Source organism: Rhinopithecus roxellana, chromosome 1, assembly GCF_007565055.1.
Source record: "Rhinopithecus roxellana isolate Shanxi Qingling chromosome 1, ASM756505v1, whole genome shotgun sequence".
Classification (NCBI taxonomy): Eukaryota; Metazoa; Chordata; class Mammalia; order Primates; family Cercopithecidae; genus Rhinopithecus; species Rhinopithecus roxellana.
Genome location: NC_044549.1, coordinates 68,726,876 through 68,753,506, shown reverse-complemented (window position 1 = coordinate 68,753,506; position 26,631 = coordinate 68,726,876). Strand labels below are relative to the sequence as shown.

The 26,631-nt window shown below is 40.2% G+C and overlaps 1 protein-coding gene across 3 annotated transcripts in view; it reads right to left on the bottom strand.

The window, feature by feature from the left end:
- Window positions 1–25,068, bottom strand: part of TRNT1 (tRNA nucleotidyl transferase 1) — a 31,160-nt gene extending 6,092 nt beyond the window's left edge. For 2 of the 3 annotated variants that reach the window (XR_004054354.1, XM_010357120.2), the window contains exons 1-6: window positions 24,997–25,068; window positions 22,779–22,953; window positions 9,938–10,131; window positions 6,707–6,845; window positions 2,660–2,786; window positions 745–938 (exon numbers count right to left, since the gene is read on the bottom strand). Coding sequence is in view for 2 of the 3 variants with exons in the window: in XM_010357120.2 (XP_010355422.1) it covers window positions 745–938; window positions 2,660–2,786; window positions 6,707–6,845; window positions 9,938–10,131; window positions 22,779–22,926 (802 nt within the window). In the remaining variant the exon portion in view is untranslated. Of the gene's footprint in view, window positions 1–744; window positions 939–2,659; window positions 2,787–6,706; window positions 6,846–9,937; window positions 10,132–22,778; window positions 22,954–24,832; window positions 24,950–24,996 lie in introns of those variants that run through there. The other variant, XM_030921269.1, reaches the window with a different exon arrangement.
- Window positions 25,069–26,631: the final 1,563 nt, after the last annotated feature.

Sequence of the window (26,631 nt, the reverse complement as noted above, 5' to 3'; positions counted from 1 at the left end):
AGTATAGAGAAATGCTTTGTCACTAGGATACATTATATAGGTTCAGTCTGATGTTCCAACTTACAGGCAAACCACTAATATATTATTGTTATTCTCTCCCCTCAAAACCTCTAAAATGTTGTTTCCATTAACAAGCTACATCAAGAGGTCCAGAGGTAGTGGTGATGGTGGTGTCAGACTCACAAGGCATACTCTTTCTAATCACAGATTCCTGACTTTCCACTGATACAACATCCACCCCCCATTCAATAATGTTACTGAAATTTGAAATAAAATATCCAAGCTTCCAGAAGTGTGATAAACCATATAATCCCACTGTTCTTTGTGAAAATGAATTACATTTACTGAACAATTTCTGTGTACAAGTTATTCTTCTAAAAGAGCTTTACATGTATTAACTCACTGAATCATTTAGCTTTTCTTTTAGACAGACGGTATATTACTTTTAAACCCCTTTTTTGGGTTAGAAACTAACCCAAGGTTGCAAAGACTAGATAAGGGGCTGAGCTTCCTTCAAACCTAGATGTGACTCGAGACTACTCTACAAGTACCACAGGCTGTCTTTGAGCTGTTCCCTACTCACGACAAAACGTACCCACCCCATAACCCAACTTTGTCTTATTTTAAAATACTCCATTTCTTCATCAAGAATTCAACCACATGAGTCAAACGTTTTTTCCTTATGAAATTTGAAACCAGATATTTTAGTGCCAAAAATTCAAATACTTTATAACTTGCTCTCACCTATATAAGGAGCCACATCAAGATCATAGATAAGGTGAATCAAATGATTTACATGGTTACCAACAAGAATTTTTTTCAGTTCCACCCAAATCCTCTCTCCTGATATTCCAGCCAAGCCTTTTGCATTTTCTGCAATTGCTTCCAAAGTCTCAGCATCGTGGTCACCAGGTTTGTCTACAATTCTCCCATAAAACCTACAAGACAAAATCTTCACAGGGTATTACCTCTATATTGGCATGTCACAAGAAAAATCTGTTTTTCATTTTTATTGATACTATCCCATACATCTACTTAATGAAAACAACATAGAAGTAGTTAGGTCTAGAAGGGACCTTAGAAAGCAACTGGTCATTTCTCCATCTCCTCTTTCTTTTCCCAGATAAGAAAACCCTACATCTAATAAAGTATAAGTAGCCTTTCTGAGGTTAGCAAGAACTAGAACCTCAAGGTCTCAACCTCGCTTCCAAATCATTGACTTAAGACTTTCAGAATGGTCATCAAATGCAATTTCTGAATTGGCACTTGCAGTAGATGAAAAAAAATAGCATTCTTGTAAAGGGAGCAAACCAAAACAAGACTGCAGTGCCTTAACAGAGTATTCTTGATTCCTCAAAACTTGCCTGTCTGTACACATTAATACTTTCAATGAAAACCTTCAAATATGACTAATCTAGTTGCACACTCTGGAGTATATTTCATGGAATCTTGGCACTGGAAGGCCTAACGTACATGCGTTTTACCACTCATATCCTTAAAATTCTAATGAACACCCTCCATCAGTGGTCCAAAGTAATGCTAAATAAGTAAATTAATGCTAAATTTGGATTAGTGATCCAAATACAGCTAAATCTTAATCTATGTTGTATTATTTTTAAGAGCGACTACAGATACTCAAGTTTAAAGAAACTACATTTATTGACAAAATATCCATGATCTGTTATAGAATATTCTGAGAGCAGTCCCAACCAGTGAAAAATGTATATTACTTGACATCAACTAGCCAATTCGGATAGTTTTTAAAAAAGGTTAGTGTGTGACATTTAAAAATCACTGCTACTCACAAAACTAATCATGCATTTCATATTTACCAACTTTATCCAAGTTTTTCTCTTTTTTTTGAGATGGAGTCTTGCTGTCGCCCAGGCTGGAGTGCAGTGGCACAATCTCGGCTCACTGCAAGCTCCGCCTCCCGGGTTCATGCCATTCTCCTGCCTCAGCCTCCCGAGTAGCTGGGTCTACAGGTGCCTGCCACCACGCCCAGCTGATTCTTTGTATTTTTAGTAGAGACTGGGTTTCACCGTGTTAGCCAGGATGGTCTCAATCTCCTGATCTCATGATCAACCTGCCTCAGCCTCCCAAAGTGCTGGGATTACAGGCATGAGCCACCACACCTGGCCCATCCAAGTTTTGAGTATGTCTTTACACTTCGATATTTTTAATCATATAATAGGTATTTCTTTTCAGCAAAATCATTTTGTTGTGAACCATCACCCGATTTCCATGACCACCTAAAACCATAAGCTGTATGAAGGCAAACACTTCCACTCATTCATTACCATGTTTAATACACCTAACACAGGGATCGACCTGTGGTAAGCATTCAAACATCTGTGTAACTAATGGATCAATGGAGGAAATATCAATCAAAAAGAAAAATGGGCATTTAAAAAAATGACTTAAACCAGAATTACAGGAAAGATCACATAAAGTATATGTGCATTCTGGGAATGAAAATACAATATGAAGTAGCTAAGTAATTTTCACTCATAAAGCATAGGATGCTAGGTCTCCACTAGAGACAGACATCTGGGATGTCACCATTTTGTACACTGACCTGCTGTGGGTTTCATATGACCAGTGTTATACTCTAGTGAGTATATTAAAACTATCACTTTTTATTTTTTAAAATTCTTACCTGAAGTATCTTAAAATTCTAAGATAATCCTCTTGTATTCTCTGTTTAGCATGTCCAACAAATCTAACTTTCTTATTTTTTAAATCTTCATAACCATTAAAGTAGTCAAATAAAGTGCCATCAAAACCTATTCATTAGAAGAGAGAAAAATCACTGTTGGCAAATAAGAATTTGAAAACACAAGAAAATCAGCTAAACACTATCATAAACAGTAAAAATTCAGCAAGGTGAAGAGTTATTAAAACATATAGGTGTTCATATATATCAGCTATCAAATGGAAGACAATAAAAGACAGTCTTTTAGTCTGTTTAGTTGCATTTACAGTTGCAACTAAAAAGGTAATTCAAGAATAACCTAAACAAGAAATATGCAAAATCTGTATGAGGTGGAGTGGAGCCAACAAGACACCATACAAGCTAATTTTCACAATATGGGAAAATAAACAATAGCCAAAATAAAATGGAAAAAATACGTAACAGGATTAACAGAAGAAACGAAAATATTTCATAATCTTGGAATGGGGAAGATCTTTCAAACTCTACTTAGCAAGAAAACAGAAAACAAAACACAAAACAACAGGATTTTCAAAGAAATAATTGAATGACATAAAAAATCAAAAATGCCTGTATGGCAGAAACTACTGTTGCACAGAAAGTCATAAGTGGCATTTTTGGAAAAATATACGTAAGCCCATATAAAAAAACATGGCTAATTTCCATAATATATAAAAATTATTCTAAATAAAAAGGCCACATAAATAGAAAAATAGGCTACATATAAAGGAAATATAGAAATCTCTTTAATAATGAAGATTTTCAACCTTAGTCATAAATCCATTTTTTGTTCTTTGAGGCGGATTCTCACTTTGTCACCCTGGCTGGAGTGCAGTTGGTGCAATCTCAGCTCACTGCAGCCTCCCAGGTTCAGGTGATTCTCCTGCTTCAGCCTCCCAAGTAGACCTGCCACTACACACAGCTGATTTTTGTATTTTTAGTAGAGACAAGGTTGTGGCATATGGGCCAGGCTGGTCTCGAACTCCTGACATCAAGTGATCTGCCTGCCTCAGCCTCTCAAAGTGCTAGGGTTACAGACAAGCCACCATGCCCGGCCAGTAAATACACATTTTCGAGATAGCATTTTTCAGATCGGCAATGATGCAAACATTTGATAACAGTGTTAGCAAGGGTGTGGTAAAAACGGGCAGTCCTGTTCGTTATAGATCAGGAGACTTCACTACAGAGCCTTTAACACTTTGTGAATTTTGAACCATGTTAATCTATTAGCCATTCACAAAAATGGTAATAAACAAATGTTCTCATATGTCGAACCAAAAAAGAAAAAGCGACATAAAATAATTTTATATATATGTACATAAAACCTTAAGTATTAATTAGTAGAGTGACCACTTCATACTGGTTTGCCTGAGACTTTCCTAGTTTTAAAGCTGAAAATCACACATCCAAGGAAATATTTCAAGCTCAGACAAACTAAGACAGTTGGTTACCATGGAAACTTAAGAAAAAGAAAAAGGAATTGAGAGCTGAAACGCAGACACCATTCAGCTAACCAAATGGGGAGGTCAGTGATCCTATGAGATACTTCACTCTGTAGCATTACAGAAAAGAGGCACTGACAACTACTTATCAAAAATACCTCTTGGTTGTGTTTGAACTTGAATGCTCTTTGATTATCCGAAAAGCAACAGTATATTGGTAAGTTCACACTTAATGCTTAACTCTTCCCAAGCTGTTAATAGTTTTATATGCATAGTAACTTTTAAAAGGGAACCATCTTGATGTATATGGCAAATTTCGAAGGCTCCAGATTCAAAAAGACATAAAAGAAAATGAAGATTTAAAAAAAATACATAAATAAACAGACAAAAATATGATAACAAAGTAGCAAATATGGTGTATCCATCTCAGTGTTATTTCTCCTAATGAAGAGACTTGTAACTCTCCCTGGGGAACCTAAAGGCAAGATCAAAATTTGTAGGAAAAAAATCACAGGAATATGATCAAAGCAAAAATAAGGGTTTGGGAAGCAAAGTAACCAACCATAAATGCCAGAACTATGAATGCTTGATCCAATAAGGCTTGGAAAAAGCCAGGATAGAAAACTACACAAAGCTTAGTAAGTATCATATTTGGTGTGTATTTTGTTTTGCTCTGAATATCATCCTTTTAAAATACAGTAAATAAAAATATGAAATACAGCTGAGTTGCAGGGAATAATGTAGTGGTTATGACTGTGACCTCTGGAGTCAGGCTGCCTGAGTTGGAATTCCGATCCTACACTTTACAAACTGTGCAACTTTGGGCAAGTTACCATCGGTTAAATAGCAGTATCTGCTTCGCAGGGTTGTCAGGAGATTGTATATAATGTGCTTAGAACAGTGCCTGGTACGTTATGAGGGTTCAGTAAATGTCAGAAAATGATAGTTCCAATAAGAACAGCTTTTATTTTATAAACTAGGACACTGAAAAAGAATGTTAGTCTCTGTCTTGCAGTATGCTTATGATAAGTCGGTTAGACAAGACTCTCTATATTGCACTACTTGGAGCAGTTTCTTCTATGAGTAAATATGAGAATAAATAAATACATGGAGCTCTGACTACATTAATTGAGAGAAAACACACCAATTGGGCTCTCTATGGTCATATATTGCCTAGGCTTTGGAAACAAGCCAAAATAATGGTTCTCTGTGACTTAAACTAAGTTACTTAGTATCTCTCAGTCTCAAGTTTTTCTGAGAGTTTAATGAAATAAAGTATATCAGGTACCCAGTGTTGTTCCTAGAACCCAGTAGGTACCCTAGAAATTGTATCTGCCATTACTGTAATCAGCAAGAGATCCCACCTTAGATTATAAACTTCTTGCCCAGCCATGCATGAAGCAAATCCTATTACTTCATCCTTTTACCACTATTGTTGCTACAAACTAGGTTATGAATAGCAGATGTTTCATCCTTTTTTAATCCAAAATCTTAAACATAAAGGGCTTGTCTTAACTTTAAAGTACAACATATGATGCATCAGTAACGTATCAAAACACTAACCTAATTCATATCTACCCCCATATAATTCCCAGTGCTTTCATTAAACATAAAAGTTAAGCTGAAATAAATAGGTTTCATCTTACGTACCGACTCTGATTACTGATGATTGCTAGAAAACAATGCTAAAAATGAATCTGAGGTTGTGTGTAGGCTCAGCAGTAAAAAAAAGGTGAAGTCATTCACCATTGTTTTCCAGGGAAGCAGAAGAAAGAGTGAATACACATGCATGAAAGGTAGTGCAAAGGAAAAAGAATGATCCTGGGTGTGTGTGTGGGTGTGTGTGGAGTGTGTACATGTACCGTGTGTGCACTTTCCTTCCCTGAAATGTTAATGTTGTTCAGATGCAGTTAAGAAGTTAGCACTGACTGAATGTGTACATGTGTCAGACACTGTTCTAAGCATTTACAATTATTAACTCTTAAACCTCACAACAGCTGTACAGAGGAAGCCAATATTAATTAACGTTTTTGTTTTGTGGCTAGTGGGTGATGGAGTCAGAATTTCACCCCAGGGATTTTGGCTCCAGAGTCTATTCTTTTTTTTTTTTTTTTTTTGAGACAGAGTCTCGCTCTGTCACCCAGGCTGGAGTGCAGTGGTGTGATCTCAGATCACTGCAAGCTCCACCTCCCGGGTTCATGCTATTCTCCTGCCTCAGCCTCCCGAGTAGCTGGCACTACTGGCTCCCGCCACCACGCCCAGCTAATTTTTTGTAGTTTTAGTAGAGACGGGGTTTCACCATGTTAACCAGGACGGTCTCAATCTCCTGACCTCATGATCTGCCCGCCTCAGCCTCCCAAGGTGCTGGGATTACAGGCGTTGAGCCACCGCACCTGGCCCAGAGTCGATTCTTTTATGCAATCTGCTAAACCATCTCTTAGAAGAAATTAACGCAAATTCTGAAGTTGAATAACGTTTCCAGAATGTAGGTTTTATATGAAAAGAAGGCATTCTGATAGACTCAAAACATGGTTTTATCTGCAAGTATTACCTAAAAACATAGAATTTATAGTGAGATCTCTGCGTTCTGCATCTTTCTGCCAGTCAGTTGTAAATTCTACCTCAGCATGTCTTCCATCAGTGGTGACATCAATCCGTAGTGTAGTAATCTCAAAATTTTCTTCATGAAGCTGCAATTAAATACATGGGGTTTTTCTTGTCATTAAAATTAGGTTTCCATACTACTGAATTGAAGAAAAAACAAGTTTTTGTCTTTATAGAGATGGTACTATAAGCCCTGACAGTTACAGTCTTTTTAACATCAACTACCATATCTAAACATTGAAACAGAAAGATATCCACGTCATTCAAAACAGATCCAAAGACTGATTTTTTTTTTTAAATACCCATCATGATTAAAAAAGATGAGTTTAACACACAAACATGTCACCTCTGCCAGGTGATGTGGAGAAACCCTCAAAAATGTTCTTCAATTTCAAATCAAGCTATTATCTGAAATACTTTTAATAGCTCCTGTTTGCAAAGAGGTGAATGTCAATTTATGAAACATATGCCATTGAGCAAAAGACTGATAAACAGAAAGTACAGTTAACAGATCCTGCAACTCCCTTACTGATAATTCCCAAGGAAATTAAAATAAAGGCCAGGGGTGGTGGCTCATGCCTGTAATCCCAGCATTTTGGAGGCCAAGGCAAGTGGATGACTTGAGCTCAGGAGTTCAAGACCAGCCTGGGCAAGATGGTGAAACCCCGTCTCTACCAAACATACAAAAAAAACCAGCCAGGTTTGGTGGTGCATGCCTGTGGTCCTAGCTACCTGGGAGGCTGAGGTGGGAGGATCGCTAGAGCCCGGGAGGCAGAGGCTGCAGTGAGCTGAGATCACACTGTGCACTCCAGCCTGCGTAACAGAGTGAGACCCTGTCTCAAAAGAGAAAGAAATAAATTAAAATAAAGAGTCACCTCTATCATAGGAAGACAGACTATCTCCAGCTGGGGAAGCTGTGTAACTTTGTGATAGGATGGCATCTGTGCCAAGCCTTGAAAAAGCAGCAGGGTTTGTACATGCAGGTGTGGTAGGAAAATTTCAAATGAAGAAAAAAGATGACCAAAGGCATGGTGGAGAAAGAGGAATATATGTAAAAGAGAAAGTATATTTGACAGACAGCATATTAGCATTTAGGAGTAGAGAATAAAGTGTTTTATGTGCCAAAAGTTAAGAATGTCTTCATTTAGGAATTGAAAGCCATTAATGATCACCAGAAGTCTGTTGTAAGATTTCTCTCAATTTCATACATACTCTTCTCTAGATACAAGCTACATCTATCTCTCACTATAGAATTCCAAAACTCAAGAATTTGAGGCACAAGTATCTCTGAAGGCAAAGAATAAGGTAAGATTTGAAATAGGAAAACTGTCTGAAACTCATTTTAAGAAATAATCAGACCCACCTAGAATGAATCCCTTAACGAGGCCGAAACCAGGGATTGACCCTTCTAGAAAGGTTGAACCAAAAATAATCAGAACTTGTTGCACCAGGCACAGATGCTCATGGGAATGAAGCATCATAATGAAAACAAAATTAAAGTGAAAATTAACATGACCCTCATCCCTTTCCCTACTTGGTTTCAAGATGCTAACAATCAGGCTCATTCTCTGGCATAATACTGAAGTATTCTTCTCTGATTTCTCCTAATGAAAACTCCTACTGAGACTTACACTGGGAGTCCCAACTGGCTGACACTTCCCATGCAAAACTACAATAAAGCCCTCAAGTATACAGCATCAGCCAAATATAAAGGCAGAGCCAAAGAATACCCACATTTAAAGAAAGCCAACATGAAAGAAAAAACTCAGAGGAAACAAAGACATTGCAAAATAACTATAGTAGATATCCTAAGAGAAAGAAAAGATCTTGTATCTGAAACATGAACGGGAAGCTTTCCAAAGAAATATACTAAGAAAGACCTCTTGAAATTCTACCAGACCACAGAACTTGCTATATTATACAACGACTGGGAGACGAAGTTAAGGCACTCTCATAGAAAGTAAAAGACAGAAGAATGTAAAATAAAGACAAAAGATAAAACTAGAAGGTCAGTCCCAGCAATCCAGCATCCAAATAATAGGAGTTTCCAAAGGAAAAAACATTTAACAAAAGGGATGAAATTATGAAAGAAACATAAGAAGGCCCACTAAGTGCCCTGCATAATAAGTGAAAAATCCAAAACAAGTTATATCATCTTGAAATTAAAAACATTAGACATAAAAAGATCAGAAAGACTTCCAAAAGGCAATAGTGGCAATCAGGTTTTTAAACAAAAGAGAAATCTAAATGGAACTAGACTTAGTGGCAGAACTGGAAGCTAGAAAACAATACCTTTAAATTTCTGAGTAAAAATTATTCCCAGTCTAGAATTCTATAACCATAACTATCAAACCAGTGTGGAGGTAAAATAAAAACATTTTCAGACGTGTAAGGCTTCCTCAGGTATTGGATTATTAAAATGAGGGCTTAAGCCAAGAGAGAACAGCACATGGGACCCAGGAAACAGGAGATCTAACAAAATAGAGAGGCCAAGGAAATTCCTAAAAGTCCATATTGGAGCAGGAAGACAGCACCAGGTAAGAGGTTTCTCAAAAACCCAACTGAAACTTGATGTAATGTGTTTAAATCTTTTGAGAGGAACTCTACAGCTCTGACAGAGTGCAGGAATAAATTAGTGGTACATGGAAAGCTATGTAAAAGAAAAATGCTATTAACTGCAGGAAAATTAAAAACCATGCCAATAGAAGAAATGTAATCACAATATACTCCACAATCTGGCTGTAAACAATACAGAGTCATAAACATGAACCCTGAATATTGACTTAACCAAAAATTATGATATAAATATACTAGGAAGATAGAAGTATGAGAATTACATGTGCTTGTTGTTGAGAAGGGTGTGGTAAGAAAGCTAAATCATCTTCCCTCATGGAAAGTCAATACATAACACATCTTAAAACTGAGATAGTAAAAACTAAAAAGTAAACACCGTAGTATACAAACACGTAGTCTAAAAAGGTCTTTTTAGAAATGGAGAAATAACATAAAAATTAAACATTACTGTAAGAACAGAGGACTGCAGGGTTTCAGACAGGGGTAGAAGAGACTGACTTTTTTTATTAGACTTTTCGTTATTTGCTTTTAACTAGAGAAAATTATTAAGTTTTAAAAAATTACCAAAAAACCAATGCAATTAACTGTCAAACTTTTGACTCACCCTGGCAGTAATTGTTCCGTGCTTTTCTCCTTTGTTGTTTATCATCCGAATCCCAGCCGACTGAAACATCTGCTTCATTTGAGTAGGGGTAGCAGTAGTGGCAAAATCTACATCCTGAGGCTTTACTCCATTTAACAAATCCCTCACTGCTCCTCCTGCTATTCTTAATTCGTGATTCTCTTTGACAAATAATTCTGAGATAAGAGAAAAAAAGATTTTTATTTCCAAGTTCTTTATTTCAATGTGTTTAACCACAAAGTACGAGGCTTTTCCATCTAGTTGGAACAGCAGAGATTCATTTAACTGAGGCTTTTCTTATGAAAAATGAGAACAAGGCCCAAAGAAGTAAAAAGACTTGTCTTCAGGAGAGTGCCTCTGAGGACCAACGGGAAACAGGGAACTTGCAGAATTTTCCTTTGCTTATTCAGAAGATAATTCAGAATTCCACAATGCCTCAAAGTGATCAATATAAATTTGAAGTATTACTAAAGACTAAAGCAGATCAGGCGCAGTGGCTCACACCTGTAATCCTGATACTTTGGAAGGCTGAGGCGAAAAGATCACTTGACCCCAGGAGTTCAAGATCAGCCTGGGCAAACAGCAAAAACTCTAACTCTACAAAAAAAAAAAAAAAAAAATAGCCAGGTTCAATGGTGCACACCTGTAGTCCCAGCTACTTGGGAGGCTGAGGTGGGAGGATGGCTTGAGCCCTGGAGTTCAAGGCTGTGGTGAGCTATGATCATGCCACTGCACTCCAGCCTGGGTGACAGAGCAAGACCTTATCTCAAAAAAAAAAAAAAAGAAGAAGAAAAGAAAAAAGTAAATCAAACAATTCTACTTTCTTTTCCCCATTTATGTGCATACTTTAGAAATGGTAACATGTTCTTCTATTTCTCTGTGTGTATAAATAGATATTGAGCAGGATGTTCATGCATCAAACTATCAGACAACATTAGTCTATACCACTTATGATAAATGGTTATAGCTAAAAGTCCTTCAAGAAATGATCTGTATATAGTTCTAAAATCAACTCCTATCTCTGCTCTAGGTAGAACCGTTTGGACACTGAACAACTATAAGCAAGCATATAGCTGACTCCTCTATATGTACAGGATAAAGCAAAATCCACTATAAGTATATCCATATGCCCACATGGAACCTAGTGAGAATGGCATCCAGGAGCTGGCCTGTCACAATATTAGGTCCTGGGTCCTGTGGAACAGAAACAATTTCACAAAACATCAATATCAGACAAGCCCATTCTGTGCCATGATGGATCGATCAAGACAACTCTGTAATCACCTAAACATACACAAAACATGAACACTGTCCATGATACACCCTACAATAATTGGTAACAGTGACTGTGCCTTACCAATTAGGTTTAATCTCACAACTGTACTCAACTTCTAGGAAAGCATTATTAAGACACCCAATCAGAGAATTACTTCTGCTTCCTGAGAGCATCTAACCCACTGCAAAGCTCTACTACCTTAAATGCTCTCCAAAATGACCCAATACAAGCCCAACTCCTATAAGAAGTCATTTCTAAAGCCCTCTTACTGAGTATACCTCTGGGTTCTCCAGGGTCAGCATGCTACTCCCCACTCAGCATGTTGCTCCTCACTGCCAGGAGTAACAACCCAACTTGTGTCCCTGTTGGTCTTTGGCTAGTGGGCAGTGACACGAGTGTTCAAATAAACTCATCATACATCAAAGTTCCAGCACCTCTAATCACAACTCAGAACATAATCCTCTGTCCCTACCTCAACGTCTTCTGTTCTCTATCCTGCCCACACTCCTCTTCTACCTATTCTTCCCACATCTTTCAGCCCCATTCTCTGTAGACTCCTTAAAATGATTTACTTAAAAATAACAAATGCGGGGGCGTGCGCAAGATGGCCAAATAGGAACAGCTCCAGACTCCAGCTCCCAGCGTGAGCGACACAAAAGATGGGGGATTTCTGCATTTTCAACTGAGGTGCAGATCGACACCTCACACCTCACACGGCAGAGTACACCCCTGAGACAAAGCTTCCAGAGCAAGAATCAGACAGCAACACTCGCTGTGCAGCAATATTCTATTTTCTGCAGCCTCCGCTGCTGATACCCCAGCAAACAGCATCTGGAGTAGACCTCAAGCAAACTCCAACAGACCTACAGCTGAGGGTCCTGACTGTTAGAAGGAAAACTAATAAACAGAAAGGACACCCACACCAAAACCCCATCAGTACGTCACCATCATCAAAGACCAAAGGCAGATAAAACCACAAAGATGGGGAAAAAGCAGTGCAGAAAAGCTGGAAATTCAAAAAATCAGATCGCATCTCCCCCTCTAAAGGAACATAGCTCATCGCCAGCAACAGAACAAAGCTGGACGACGAATGACTTTGTTGAGTTGAGAGAAGAAGGCTTCAGTCGATCAAACTTCTCAGAGCTAAAGGAGGAACTACGTAACCAGCGCAAAGAAACTAAAAACCTTGAAAAAAGAATAGATGAATGGATAACTAGAATAATCAATGCAGAGAAGACCTTAAAAGAACTGATAGACATGAAAACCGTAACACGAGAAATATGTGACAAATGCACAAGCTTCAGTAACCGACTGGATCAACTGGAAGAAAGAGTATCAGCGATTGAAGATCAAATGAATGAAATGAAGTGAGAAGAGAAGTATGGAGAAAAAAGAGTAAAAAGAAATGAACAAAGCCTCCAAGAAGTATGGGATTACGTGAAAAGACCAAATCTATGTCTGATTGGTGTGCCTGAAAGTGACAGGGAAAATGGAACCAAGTTGGAAAACATTCTGCAGGATATCATCCAGGAGAACTTTCCCAACCTAGTAAGGCAGGTCAACATCCAAATTCAGGAAATACAGAGAACGCCACAAAGATACTCCTCGAGAAGAGCAACTCCAAGACACATAATTGTCAGATTCACCAAAGTTGAAATGAAGGAAAAAATGTTAAGGGCAGCCAGAGAGAAAGGTCGGGTTACACACAAAGGGAAGCCCATCAGACTAACAGCAGATCTCTCAGCAGAAACTCTCCAAGCCAGAAGAGAGTGGGGGCCAATATTCAACATTCTTAAAAGAATTTTCAACCCAGAATTTCATATCCAGCCAAACTAAGTTTCATAAGTGAAGGAGAAATAAAATCCTTTACAGACAAGCAAATGCTTAGAGATTTTGTCACCACCAGGCCTGCCCTACAAGAGATCCTGAAGGAAGCACTAAACATGGAAAGGAACAACAGGTACCAGCCATTGCAAAAACATGTCAAAATGTAAAGTCCATCGATGCTAGGAAGAAACTGCATCAACTAGCGAGCAAAACAACCAGCTAATATCATAATGACAGGATCAAGTTCACACATAACAATATTAACCTTAAATGTAAATGGACTAAATGGTCCAATTAAAAGACACAGACTGGCAAATTGGATAAAGAGTCAAGACCCACCAGTTTGCTGTATACAGGAGACACATCTCACATGCAGAAACACACAAAGGTTCAAAATAAAGGGATGGAAGAAGATCTACCAAGCAAATGGAGAACAAAAAAAAGCAGGGGTTGCAATCCTAGTCTCTAATAAAACAGACTTTAAACCATCAAAGATCAAAAGATCCGGCCGTGGTGGCTCAAGCCTGTAATCCCAGCACTTTGGGAGGCCGAGATGGGCAGATCACGAGGTCAGGAGATCGAGACCATCCTGGCTAACAGTTACGGTGAAACCCCATCTCTACTAAAAAAATACAAAAAAACTAGCTGGGCGAGGTGGCGGGCGCCTGTAGTCCCAGCTATTCAGGAGGCTGAGGCAGGAGAATGGCGTAAACCCCGGAGGCGGAGCTTGCAGTGAGCTGAGATCCGGCCACTGCACTCCAGCCTGGGTGACAGAGCAAGACTCCGTCTCAAAAAAAAAAAAAAGATCAAAAGAGACAAAGAAGGCCATTACATAATGGTAACGGGATCAATTCATCAGGAAGAGCTAACTATCCTAAATACATATGTACCCAATACAGGAGCACCCAGATTCATAAAGCAAGTCCTCAGAGACTTACAAAGAGACTTAGACTCCCATACAATAATAATGGGAGACTTTAACACCCCACTGTCAACATTAGACAGATCAACGAGACAGAAAGTTAACAAGGATATCCAGGAATTGAACTCAACTCTGCACCAAGCAGACCTAATAGACATCTACAGAACTCTCCACCCCAAATCAACAGAATATGCATTCTTCTCAGCACCACATCACACTTATTCCAAAATAGACCACATAGTTGGAAGTAAAGCACTCCTCAGCAAATGTAAAAGAACAGAAATTATAACAAACGGTCTCCCAGACCACAGTGCAATTAAGCTAGAACTCAGGATTAAGAATCTCACTCAAAACCCCTCAACTACATGGAAACTGAACAACCTGCTCCTGAATGACTACTGGGTACATAACGAAATTAAGACAGAAATAAAGATGTTCTTTGAAACCAATGAGAACAAAGATACAACATACCAGAATCTCTGGGACACATTTAAAGCAGTGCGTAGAGGGAAATTTATAGCACTAAATGCCCACAAGAGAAAGCAGGAAAGATCTAAAATTGACACCCTACCATCACAATTAAAAGAACTGGAGAAGCAAGAGCAAACACATTCAAAAGCCAGCAGAAGGCAAGAAATAACTAAGATCAGAGCAGAACTGAAGGAGGCAGAGACACAAAAAACCCTCCAAAAAAAATCAACGAATCCAGGAGCTGTTTTTTTGAAAAGATCAACAAAATTGATAGACCGCTAGCAAGACTAATAAAGAAGAAAAGAGAGAAGAATCAAATAGATGCAATAAAAAAATGATAAAGGGGATATCACCACCGACCCCACAGAAATACAAACTACCATCACAGAATACTATAAACACCTCTACACAAATAAACTAGAAAACCTAGAAGAAATGGATAATTTCCTGGACACTTACACTCTTCCAAGACTAAACCAGGAAGAAGTTGAATCCCTGAATAGATCAATAGCAGGCTCTGAAATTGAGGCAGTAACAGCCTACCAACCAAAAAAAATCCAGGACCAGACGGATTCACAGCCAAATTCTACCAGAGGTAAAAGGTCCTGGAGTTGGTACCATTCCTTCTGAAACTATTCCAATCAACAGAAAAAGAGGGAATCCTTCCTAACTCATTTTACGAGGCCAACATCATCCTGATACCAAAGCCTGACAGAGATATAACAAAAACAGAGAATTTTAGACCAATATCCCTGATGAACATCGATGCAAAAATCCTCAATAAAATACTGGCAAACTGAATCCAGCAGCACATCAAAAAGCTTATCCACCATGATCAAGTGGGCTTCATCCCTGGGATGCAACACAACATACGCAAAGCAATAAACATAATCCTGCATATAAACAGAACCAAAGACAAAAACCACACGATTATCTCAATAGATGCAGAAAAGGCCTTTGACAAAATTCAACAGCCCTTCATGCTAAAAACTCTCAATAAATTCGGTATTGATGGAACGTATCTGAAAATAATAAGAGCTATTTATGACAAACCCACAGCCAATATCATACTAAATGGGCAAAAACTGGAAGCATTCCCTTTGAAAACTGGCACAAGACTGGGATGCCCTCTCTCACCACTCCTATTCAACACAGTGTTGGAAGTTCTGGCTAGGGCAATCAGGCAAGAGAAAGAAATCAAGGGTATTCAGTTAGGAAAAGAAGTCAAATTGTCCCTGTTTGCTGATGACATGATTGTATATTTAGAAAACTCCATTGTCTCAGCCCAAAATCTCCTTAAGCTGATAAGCAACTTCAGCAAAGTCTCAGGATACAAAATCAATGTGCAAAAATCACAAGCATTCTTATACACCAGTAAGAGACAGAGAGCCAAATCATGAATGAACTCCCATTCAAGATAGCTTCAAAGAGAATCAAATACCTAGGAATCCAACTTACAAGGGATGTAAAGGACCCCTTCAAGGAGAACTACAAACCATTGCTCAGTGAAATCAAAGAGGACACAAACAAATGGAAGAAAATACCATGCTCACGGATAGGAAGAATCAACATTGTGAAAACGGCCATACTGCCCAAGGTAATTTACAGATTCAATGCCATCCCCATCAAGCTACTAATGACTTTCTTCACAGAATTGGAAAAAACTGCTTTAAAGTTCATATGGAACCAAAAAAGACTCCCCATTGCCAAGACAATCCTAAGCCAAAAGAACAAATCTGGAGGCATCACGCTACCTGACTTCAAACTATACTACAAGGCTACAGTAACCAAAACAGCATGGTACTGGTACCAAAAGAGAGATATAGACCAATGGAACAGAACCGAGTCCTCAGAAATAATACCACACATCTACAGCTATCTGATCTTTGACAAAGCTGACAAAAACAAGAAATGCGGAAAGGATTCCTATTTAATAAATGGTGCTGGGAAAATTGGCTAGCCATAAGTAGAAAGCTGAAACTGGATCTTTTCCTTACTCTTTATACAAAAATTAATTCAAGATGGATAATACCATTACAAGATGGTAATACCATTCAGGACATAGGCATGGGCAAGGATTTCATGTCTAAAACACCAAAAGCAACAGCAACAAAAGCCAAAATTGACAAATGGGATCTAATTAAACTAAAGACCTTCTGCACTGCAAAAGAAACTACCATCAGAGTGAACAGGCAACCTACAGAATGGGAGAAAATTTTTGCAATCTACTCATCTGACAAGGGCTAATATCCAGAACCTATAAATAACTCTATCAAATTTACAAGAAAAAAACAACCCCATCAAAAAGCGGGCAAAGGATATGAACAGACATTTCTCAAAAGAAGACATTCATACAGCCAACAGACACATGAAAAAATGCTCATCATCACTCGCCATCAGAGAAATGCAAATCAAAACCACAATGAGATACCATCTCACACTAGTTAGAATGGCAATCATTAAAAAATCAGGAAACAACAGGTGCTGGAGAGGATGTGGAGAAATAGGAACACTTTTACACTGTTGGTGGGACTGTAAACTAGTTCAACCACTGTGGAAAACAGTGTGGCGATTCCTCAAGGATCTAGAACTAGAAATACCATTTGACCCAGCTATCCCATTACTGGGGATATACCCAAAGGATTATAAGTCATGCTGCTATAGACACATGCACACATATGTTTATTGTTGTACTATTCACAATAGCAAAGACTTGGAATCAACCCAAATGTCCATCAGTGGCAGACTGGATTAAGAAAATGTGGCACATATACACCATGGAATACTATGCAGCCATAAAAAAGGATGAATTCGTGTCCTTTGTAGGGGCATGGATGCAGCTGGAAACCATCATTCTCAGCAACCTACCGCAAGAACAGAAAACCAAACACCACATGTTCTCACTCATAGGTGGGAATTGAACAATGAGATCACTTGGACACAGAAGGGATAAAATCACACAACGGGGCCTATTGTGGGGAGAGGCGAGTGGGGAGGGATAGCATTAGGAAATATACCTAAGGTAAATGATAAGTTAATGGGTGCAGCACACCAACAAAGCATATGTATACATATGTAACAAACCTGCACCTTGTGCACATGTACCCTAGAACTTAAAGTATAATTAAAAGAAAAAAAAAAAAAACAAATGCTCCCTCCCTCTACCCTCTTAATTAAGGATATCTTTTCCACAAGCTCTCCCCAAGAGGAAGTGCTCATATTCCCCTAATGCCACATTTCCCATCAAGGCCCACTTCCAGGACCACATCGCATCCCTTAAATCCAGCCTCCACCATCCAGACCTGGGGATCTAAAATACTAGGTTAATTACGCTATGCATTAACTGCTCCTCCTAACTACTCACAACACAGTACCCAAAACACCAGGTTAATTATGCTACGCATTAACTGCTCCTTCTAACTACCCACAACACAGTACCCAAATTCCTCAGTGCTATATCCAAAGGCTTCCATGACCCATTTGTCTCATCTCTTGCTAAACTTTGCATCACACTTTGCCTGCACCAGCTGTCTACACCAAACTCTCCCCGTAGTTTTCCTCCATAATTTTGCTTGTGTGAGTCACTTCGCTGAAACACCTCCCCAATTTACGCTAGCTCAATGGCTGGCTGTCACACTTCTTGGCCCATAACCCACGCTAAGACATTCGCATAGCAGTCACTGAAATTTGTATGTCTACATGGCAAACAAAAGTATCATAAAAGAAATCCTGCCCTTCATACCATGCAATCTATTCTATTCTTTCTTTTTTTTAAATACAGGTCATGACCACTAAATTGACTTCATGGCCCACTAAGAGGTAACTACCCAGTTGGAAAACACTGATCTAGCTCACTCTTACTTATCTGTTGTGATTCACTTTAGGAAGCCTCACCTGAAGGTGAGGTTAGGTGAATTTCTTCTAAGAGACTAGTACAGTGTATCTTTATACATACCAATTATATTAAAATTACCTGTTTTATGTCTTTGTCTCCCCACTTCTCAGGGTAGAAAACCTATCTTATTCATCTTTATACCAATTTGGCTCATAATTAAACTGAATTAGGATATTCTAGCTATAAAAAAAAGAATGACTTCACTGGAAAGTATTGGGATTTTTTAAGTTTTCTTAAAACAGTATCAAGTAGCTGTTCTGAAATTCAAGCAAATAAAGGGCAAGTTTTACATTCATTTGAACCTACTATAAATAATGGAATGAAGAAGGTCAAGGCTTAATTTACATAGATAACTACTGATTTAAGATTCTCATGCTGGCTTTACTAAAATAAAACGGTAAATTCAAAGTTAGTAAGTTAACTGCATTACAAAGAGATCCAGAACTCAAAGTAATGTATTCACCATTTTGATCAGCCCTATGTTATTAAACCATTCCAAAAAACTTGCCATTCAGGATTTTCAAAATAACATTTAAGACAATTGAGAAAGACATATCAAGGCATATTTATCTGTCTATATGAAAGAGCAGTCATAAAAATTATAAGAAAAGCATAATTTCAATTGGCCTAAAACAGCAGGGACTATCAACCTTAAAGATGTATTTATTCCTGTTACTGATATCTTCAATCTTACAGAAACAGGGATGCAGTCAACATTTCAAAAGACTTTGCAAGCTACGTTCAATGAAATAATTCAGTGAAAACAACACCTAATGCAACCAAATTTAACTGCAAACTTAAGCCTAAAAGCCAAGAAATGCAGACTCCCATCATCCCTAAACTGTGTTTATTTGCTCCAAATGCCACATCTGATAGAATGCAATTGTTATTCTTATCAGCAATTCAAAAGACCATACATTAATGTCAGAAAACTTTTATAATTGTCACCTCTTTTTAATGTTAATTTTTAATTAAATTTTCATGAACTTCTTCCCTTTACAGCTTTGAATTTTGACAACTGGAGGCTGGGGTGGGATAAGGGGCAGTGAGTGGGAGCTATGAGTGGGAAGACATGATGTAAGCATTACTACAGGAAAACAGACCATCTGTTCTAAGAGTTCCGGACTTCAAGAGAGTGATCAGTTGTTCCTATTGTGCTAAATTTTAATATGATGACCTTCTGACATCACATAACACTGAGCACTATCACCACCTATAGACAACAGCCAACAGACCAAAGAAGTCCTTGCTCATCTATTACTGCTGTTAGCTCAGGCAAAAATCATCCGCATTGGGAACTTCAGCCTCATCTCTAGGACAGAAAAATAATCTTTTTTTTTTTTTTGAGAGAGGGTCTCACTGTCATCCAGGCTGGAATGTAGTGGCACTGTCACAGCTCACTGTAGCTTGACTCCAAGTTCAAGGAACCCCCTGCCTCAGCCTCCTGAGTAGCTGGGACTACAGGTGTGCATCACCATAACTGGCTAAATTTATTATTATTATTTTTGTACAGATGGGATTTCACTATGTTGCTCAGGCTGGTCTCTAACTCCTGGGCTCAAGCAATTCTCCCACCTTAGCCTCCCAAAGTGCTGGGATTACAGGCATGAGCTACTGCAGCCAGCTGAGAAATAATCTTATATACCACTGGCATGTGATTGTCCTGAAGCAAAAAGAAAGATACATAAAATAACCTGACAAATTATAAAACCCTTATGATATGACAATAATACACTATTCTAGTCTCTCATATTCTTACATACTGAAAACTAATTTTACACATGGCAAAGCAGCTATTAAGATTTGAACATTGGTACAGGATTTAAACTCCAAGTATCACTATACAGCAGCCATCACAAAGGCTGTGTGTTTTTGTACATTTTGTTTTTATACAGAACATTACATTTTACCAGGGCACCCAAGTCTTTGACATTCTAACTTCTTGATCGTTGCACTAAAAGATTCCATTCTTGCCACTTCTCCAGTAGCCTAGAAAAAGTCAACTTTAGAATATATCCATGTTCTCATTTGCTAGTCCTTTAAGGACAGGACTCTGAAAGCAACCACCACCTCTACCTTACCATACCACTTAGGCTCTAACTTCCTTAGAACCTCATTTCTCAGGGTGGAGAAAATCCAGTTCTCAATGTCAGGTTTAGAAAGTTAAACACACTTGTTAAAATGATGTTCAAGAAACTATAGTAATCAATATCTAGAACCTTATTTCCAAAAAATGCAGAATGACCTGAGTTAGGCCATCAAGAGTTAATTACTACTCCTTCTTCCAAGAGGCCTCTTGCAATTGAAGTTGAAAAATTGGGGGCTGTGAAGGGCATACACAGAAAGAAAAAAACTTCAACTCAACCCAAAATCAGAGTTTCAAAATCTGCACTATTCAAACAGTAGCCACTTGTACTTACTGAGCACTTAAAATGTGGTGAGTCTGAATTCAGATGTGCTGTATTAAATGCATGCCAGATTTCAAACACTTCCAAGTAAGAATATGAAATATCTCATTAATAACTTTTTTTTTTTTTGAGACATGGTCTGTGTCGCCCAGGCTGGAGTGGAGTGGCACAATCTCGGCTTACTGCAACCCCCACCTCCCAGGCTTCAGTGATCCTCCCACCTCAGCCTCCCAAGTAGCAGGGACTACAGACACATACCACTATGCTTGCCTATTTTTAGTAGAGATGGCGTTTCACCATGTTGCCCAGGCTGGTCTCAAACTCCTGGGCTCAATTGATCCACCTGCCTCAGCCACTCAAAAGTGCTGGGATTACAGGTTAGAGCCACCACCCCCAGCCTCCCAAAGTGCTAGGATTACAGGTGGGAGCCACTGTGCCCAGTCTCATGAACAATTTTTATACAAAATTCATACTGATAGTATCTTATATATATTGGATTAAATTAGATGTACTAAAAATAATTATTAAAATTTATTTTACCATTTCTATCTTTTTAATGTGGTTAGTAGAAAAGTTTATATTACATATGGGCTCATAAATTTCTATTGGACAGTGAATTTTTAATAATTTTCACTCTCTCCAATTAAAAAAGATAGTGAAGCATCGGCATAACCAAATCTGCATTTAACCCCTCTACTTAAAGTCTGCCTAAAAGAATCAACATATTCTGGGCCATTTATCTCTGGCACCTACCTAAAAAGCCATCATCTAATTTCAAGAACAGGAAAGTAGCTTTGAGAATAAGGTAATATAAAGTGAGTCATGTTAAAGTAATGGTTCGTCTTCTTGCATCACAATTAACTTGTGGAGCTTTTATTAAAAACATAGATGGTCATCCCACCCAGATATTCTAATTCAGTAGGCTGCAGGTAGAACCCCAGCATGTGTTTTAAAGCTCCCCAGGTAAATCTAATAGATAGCCAGTGCTGTTTAGGTCATATTTCTATATATACCATTAAATATATTTATGAAGGTGCTAGGTGCTACTAAAATTCCCACAGGCTTTGTAATGCCACGTGTGGCTGCTTTATAGCAACATCAGTAGATGACATTAAGAACCAATACTAATAAAACTGTGGCAACAGCAAGAAACTACTGAAGTCAGGCACTTAGCTAAAGCCATTTCCTATACTCCTTCCAGACAGGTTTTGCAACGTGCACAATGGAGGTAACTCCTATTTCCTTCTTCCTTCAGTTCTCATGAAAGCACTTATACCTAGGAAGGAAACAGAGCTTGGTGGTTACAAGCTGGGCTCTGAAATCAGACTGTGTAAGTTCGAAACCCAGCTCTCTAGTTAGTAGTTACAGAAACACAGGCAAAACACTTCACATGCCTAAGAATCTGTTTCCTTTTCCACATAACAAGTCAAAATGTACGTACTCATTAAGTCAGTAGGACCAGTCCTGTAATGTATGGGAAGTACTTAGCACAGCATACAGAAAAGCCATGCTTTTTATTGCAGTCAACTTCTTGCCTTTTCCAGTGATTTAGCTGTATTTTTGGATCACCCATATGTAAGCTTTTCTTTTTTCTTTTAATATTTCTTTCTTTATTTCTTTTTTTTTTGAGACAGGGTCTCACTCTGTTGCCCAAGCTAGAGTGGCATGATCATAGCTCACTGCAGCCTCAAATTCCTGGGCTCTAACAATCCTCCTACCTTGGCCTCCCCAAGAGATTACAGGCTGGGTACACCCAGCCAACCCTTTCTTCCAACAATGAAAACATACAGACTGGGCACCGTGGCTCACACCTGTAATCCCAGCATTTTGGGAAGCCAAGGATTGAGCCCAGGAGTTTGAGACCAGCCTGGGCAACAAAGAGAGACCCTCTACTTTTTTTTTTTTTTCTTAAAAAATAATTAAAACAACAATGAAAATATCCAAATGTAGGCTTAAAAAGTTAACCCTCTACTTCTCCATTTATACAGGTTTCCAGATCAAGAAAAGGTATCCTCATCTCTCACCTGTCAGATTCTTCAATCCTTCTGTGAAAAGTGACTGGAATTCGGGAGACTGCAACTTCATTGTAAATAGATACTGCTTCAGAAGGCACAGCCTATTCCACCTACAGCTCAGTACTGGCCTGTGCCAATGATACAGGCACCTCAGCATCTGGAGAGGCAGTCACCAACTACTCGTCTACAAGGCAAACACACAGGCATACCAATGAAATTAAAAGTGAAGGAAAGTGAAGGAAAATAAAGGGACACATTGCATATTGATCAACTCAGAAACTCATCTCTTGTTCAGATGAAAAAACTGAAAAAGGTGTCAATTTGAGGGATTAAGACTAGATCTATACGTATCTACCTGGTTTTGTTCTCCAGAAGCACTTACTGTGGCAGGCGGGGTCTAACTAATGCAGGCCTCCGTAACAACTGTTTCAGTACTGAGTGGTTGAGTTTCATATTAAAAGGTGAAAGAGCTAGCCAGTGCCCTTAAACAAGGGTGGAATGTAACAAAAGCCCAGCAAGAGTTTTGCCTAAGACTTTCCTGGACCTTGAAGCATGATAAAATAACAAAGGAATTCTTTTTTTTTTTGAGATGGAGTCTCCTCTGTCGCCCAGCCTGGAGTGCCATGGCACGATCTCTGCTCACTGCAACCTCCGCCTCCTGGGTTCAAGCGATTCTCCTGCCTCAGCCTCCCAAGTAGCCAGGATTACAGGCACATGCCACCACACCCGGCTAATTTTTTATACTTCTGGGTACAGACAGGGTTTCACCATGTTGGCCAGACTGCCCTCGAACTCCTGACCTCAAGTCATCTGCCCTCCTCGGCCTCCCAAAGTGCTGGGATTACAGGCAGGAGCCATCGCGCCCAGCCACAAAGGAATTCTTAACAGGATCCGTTTAGAATTAAACAAGTTTTACTGGGCATCCGAGGAAACTCCCCAGGCCTCCACAAACAAGTTTACTAGCGGTCTGAGGGAACTCCGCAAACCTCCATGATTTAGCAGCAGAGAATATAAGGGTAATCACCCCAGCACCTGAACCCAATTACATTAAGTAAATTTACTAAGGCTCCTGAGGAAGGTCTTCAGGACGCAGATCTTATAGATAATTCATTAATCACTTATGTCTTTAGATGAATGCAACACTTACACATATACATATAGCTTAGAAGGTATATAAGCTCTGGAAAACTTTGTAATTCTGAGTTGGTCTGGGATATTTTCCAGGCCTTCTCCCTGTACCCGGTTACAGAAAAAAACTCCCTTCTTTCCTAGTTTATCTGCATCTCGTTATTGGGCGGCGAGAATAAGCAGTCTAACCCTCGGTTTGGCGGTTTGGTCGGGGAGCATTACCACTACACTCGCATGCCACATGGTACTGTAATGGCACTCTCCCCAGAGCAGGGCTTCAGTCAGTATGTGAAGGGTGCGGGGTTCTAGAAACTCTATCCGAGTTTCTGGACTCCAGAACTTGTCATGGTCACAGGTGTCACATAAGCCCTCCGGTCCTATGAAATTACTGGGCACAAGTATCACCCTCCTTCCCCACCTGCACTGGAGAATTCATGACCCTGGGATAGCGCCTAGGAATTCTATTTTCCTATGAATTAATTAGTTTTGCTGCCATTTTCCTCATTATTTTCCTGCCATCTTGCAATCTCCTCTGATTTCCAGCACACCCTGCCTTCCCTTCTACCTATCACATCCTTGTTCCCCCCATACAGGGGTTCTGCCCATAAGGAGACAGCAGCAGCTCTCCAGTGGCCCCGGTGCAAACTTGCAGAGAAAAACCATTCCATTCCACGGAAGCCGGCTGGAGAAGCTGCGCTTCCCAGCAGGCCACGTGGGGCGGAAAGACCCACTCAGTTTCCCTGCACCCCCGCCTCAACTCAGGAAAACGCTCTGGGGACCCCGGCCCTGAAAAGGCGCGTCCCGCCCCCACGCCGGGTGCTGGCGACAAGGCCCAGTGAAAGAGCGTCTCGGGGCCGTCCGCGCGGAGGGGAAAGTGCTGGGGGAAGCCAAGGAATCCGCGCCTGCGGTCGCCAGAAACGTGGCGGGGACACGACCTCCGCATCGGGGCTCTTATGTCCAGTGCTGAGGAGGCCTCTGGGCACTTCCCACTCCCGTCTACCCGGGGCGGCGGCTCCCCTGGCCCACAGCAGGTAGGAAGGGGCGGGGCGGCAACCCACGCCACCAACTCTGCCCCTCTGAGCGGCGCGAGCCCGCTTACCGGCCCCACTGCCGCGGTCGCCGTCGCCACCACGCGCACTTCCGGGACAGTGAACGCGGTGACGTCGCCAACGCACACTGGCGGTGAATGGGAAGTCGCGGCAGTGCGAGGGCAGAGGCGGGGCCGGACTGAAGGGCTTCCGGCTTCCCTCGCCCCTCCCCACAGTGAGGCTAAGCTCTGAGCCGGTTTCGCCGCCCCGCCGAGGCCTGCCTGGGTGAAGCGGAGCCTCGGGGGACCCTGAAGAAACCGAAGCGCATTCGTTTAATTGCGCGCCTCTTACCGCACCTCTGGCTGGCCCTGAGCTGCTCAGACGCCCATTTGCGCGGTATGCCTGTGCGATCTGGGACAACTGGCAGCTGTCTGCCTTTTCAAAATGAGACTGTTAATAAAACCTAACCCAGGGTAGGACGGATTGTTCGGTAAATGTTATTTTATTCTTGTTTAACTATTCTGTACTCTAATCTCTGCATAGGGTTAAGTCCACAGTTGACATTCACACGCATTCGAAATCTAAGCCCTCTGGTTCTATGAAATTACTCGGCATATTTTATTTTCTTACCTGGTTTGTGTAACCATTGGCCTCCTTGACCTGGAGGCTTCCCAGCTGTAAAGTAGAAAACTTAGATTTGAGTCAGTTCATTTTTTCTAGAGCGGAGAAGAGCAAAGAGAGTAGCAAAGGAGTGGGAATACAACCCTTGAGCCCTTAAAGTGCGAAAATGTGTAGTTTTTGTTTGTTTGTTTATGAGACGAAGTTTCACTCTTGTTGCCCAGGCTGGAGTGCACTGGCATGATCTGGGCTCACTGCAACCTCCGACTTCCAGTTTCAAGCTATTCTTCTGCCTCAGCCTCCTGAGTGGCTGGGATTACAGGTGTCTGCCACCACGCCCAGCTAATTTTTAGGAGAGACAGGGTTTCTTTTTTTTTTTTTTTTTTTTTTTTTTGAGACGGAGTCTCGCTCTGTCGCCCAGGCTGGAGTGCAGTGGCCCGATCTCAGCTCACTGCAAGCTCCGCCCCCCGGGTTTCCGCCATTCTCCTGCCTCAGCCTCCTGAGTAGCTGGGACTACAGGCGCCTGCCACCTCGCCCGGCTAGTTTTTTGTATTTTTAGTAGAGACGGGGTTTCACCGTGTTAGCCAGGATGGTCTCGATCTCCTGACCTCGTGATCCACCCGTCTCGGCCTCCCAAAGTGCTGGGATTACAGGCTTGAGCCACCGCGCCCGGCCGAGACGGGGTTTCACCATGTTGGCCAAGCTGGTCTCGAACTCCTGACCTCGTGTTCCACAGGCCTTGGCCTCCCAAAGTGCTGAGATTACAGGTGTGAGCCACTGTGCCCGGCTGAAAATGTGTAGTCTTTTAAGTGTAACTTTACATCACTTAGCTTTCCCTAAAATTTTCCTAGAAAAATGTATGTGCATGGTGTTTCTGTTCTTTTGCCCGCCCCACATGCCTACCTGTTCTTCCTAAACTTTTCAGCCCCACTCTCCATAGGCTCCCTAAAATGTAAAAACATTTTACTAAAAAGTAAAATGTTCAATTACCACACCTCTTCAAGGTGTTAAATATCCTGTTTCTGGAAGCACAGGACTGGCTTTCCAAATTGACATTCAGATGCACAGCATTGATATAATCCGGTGCC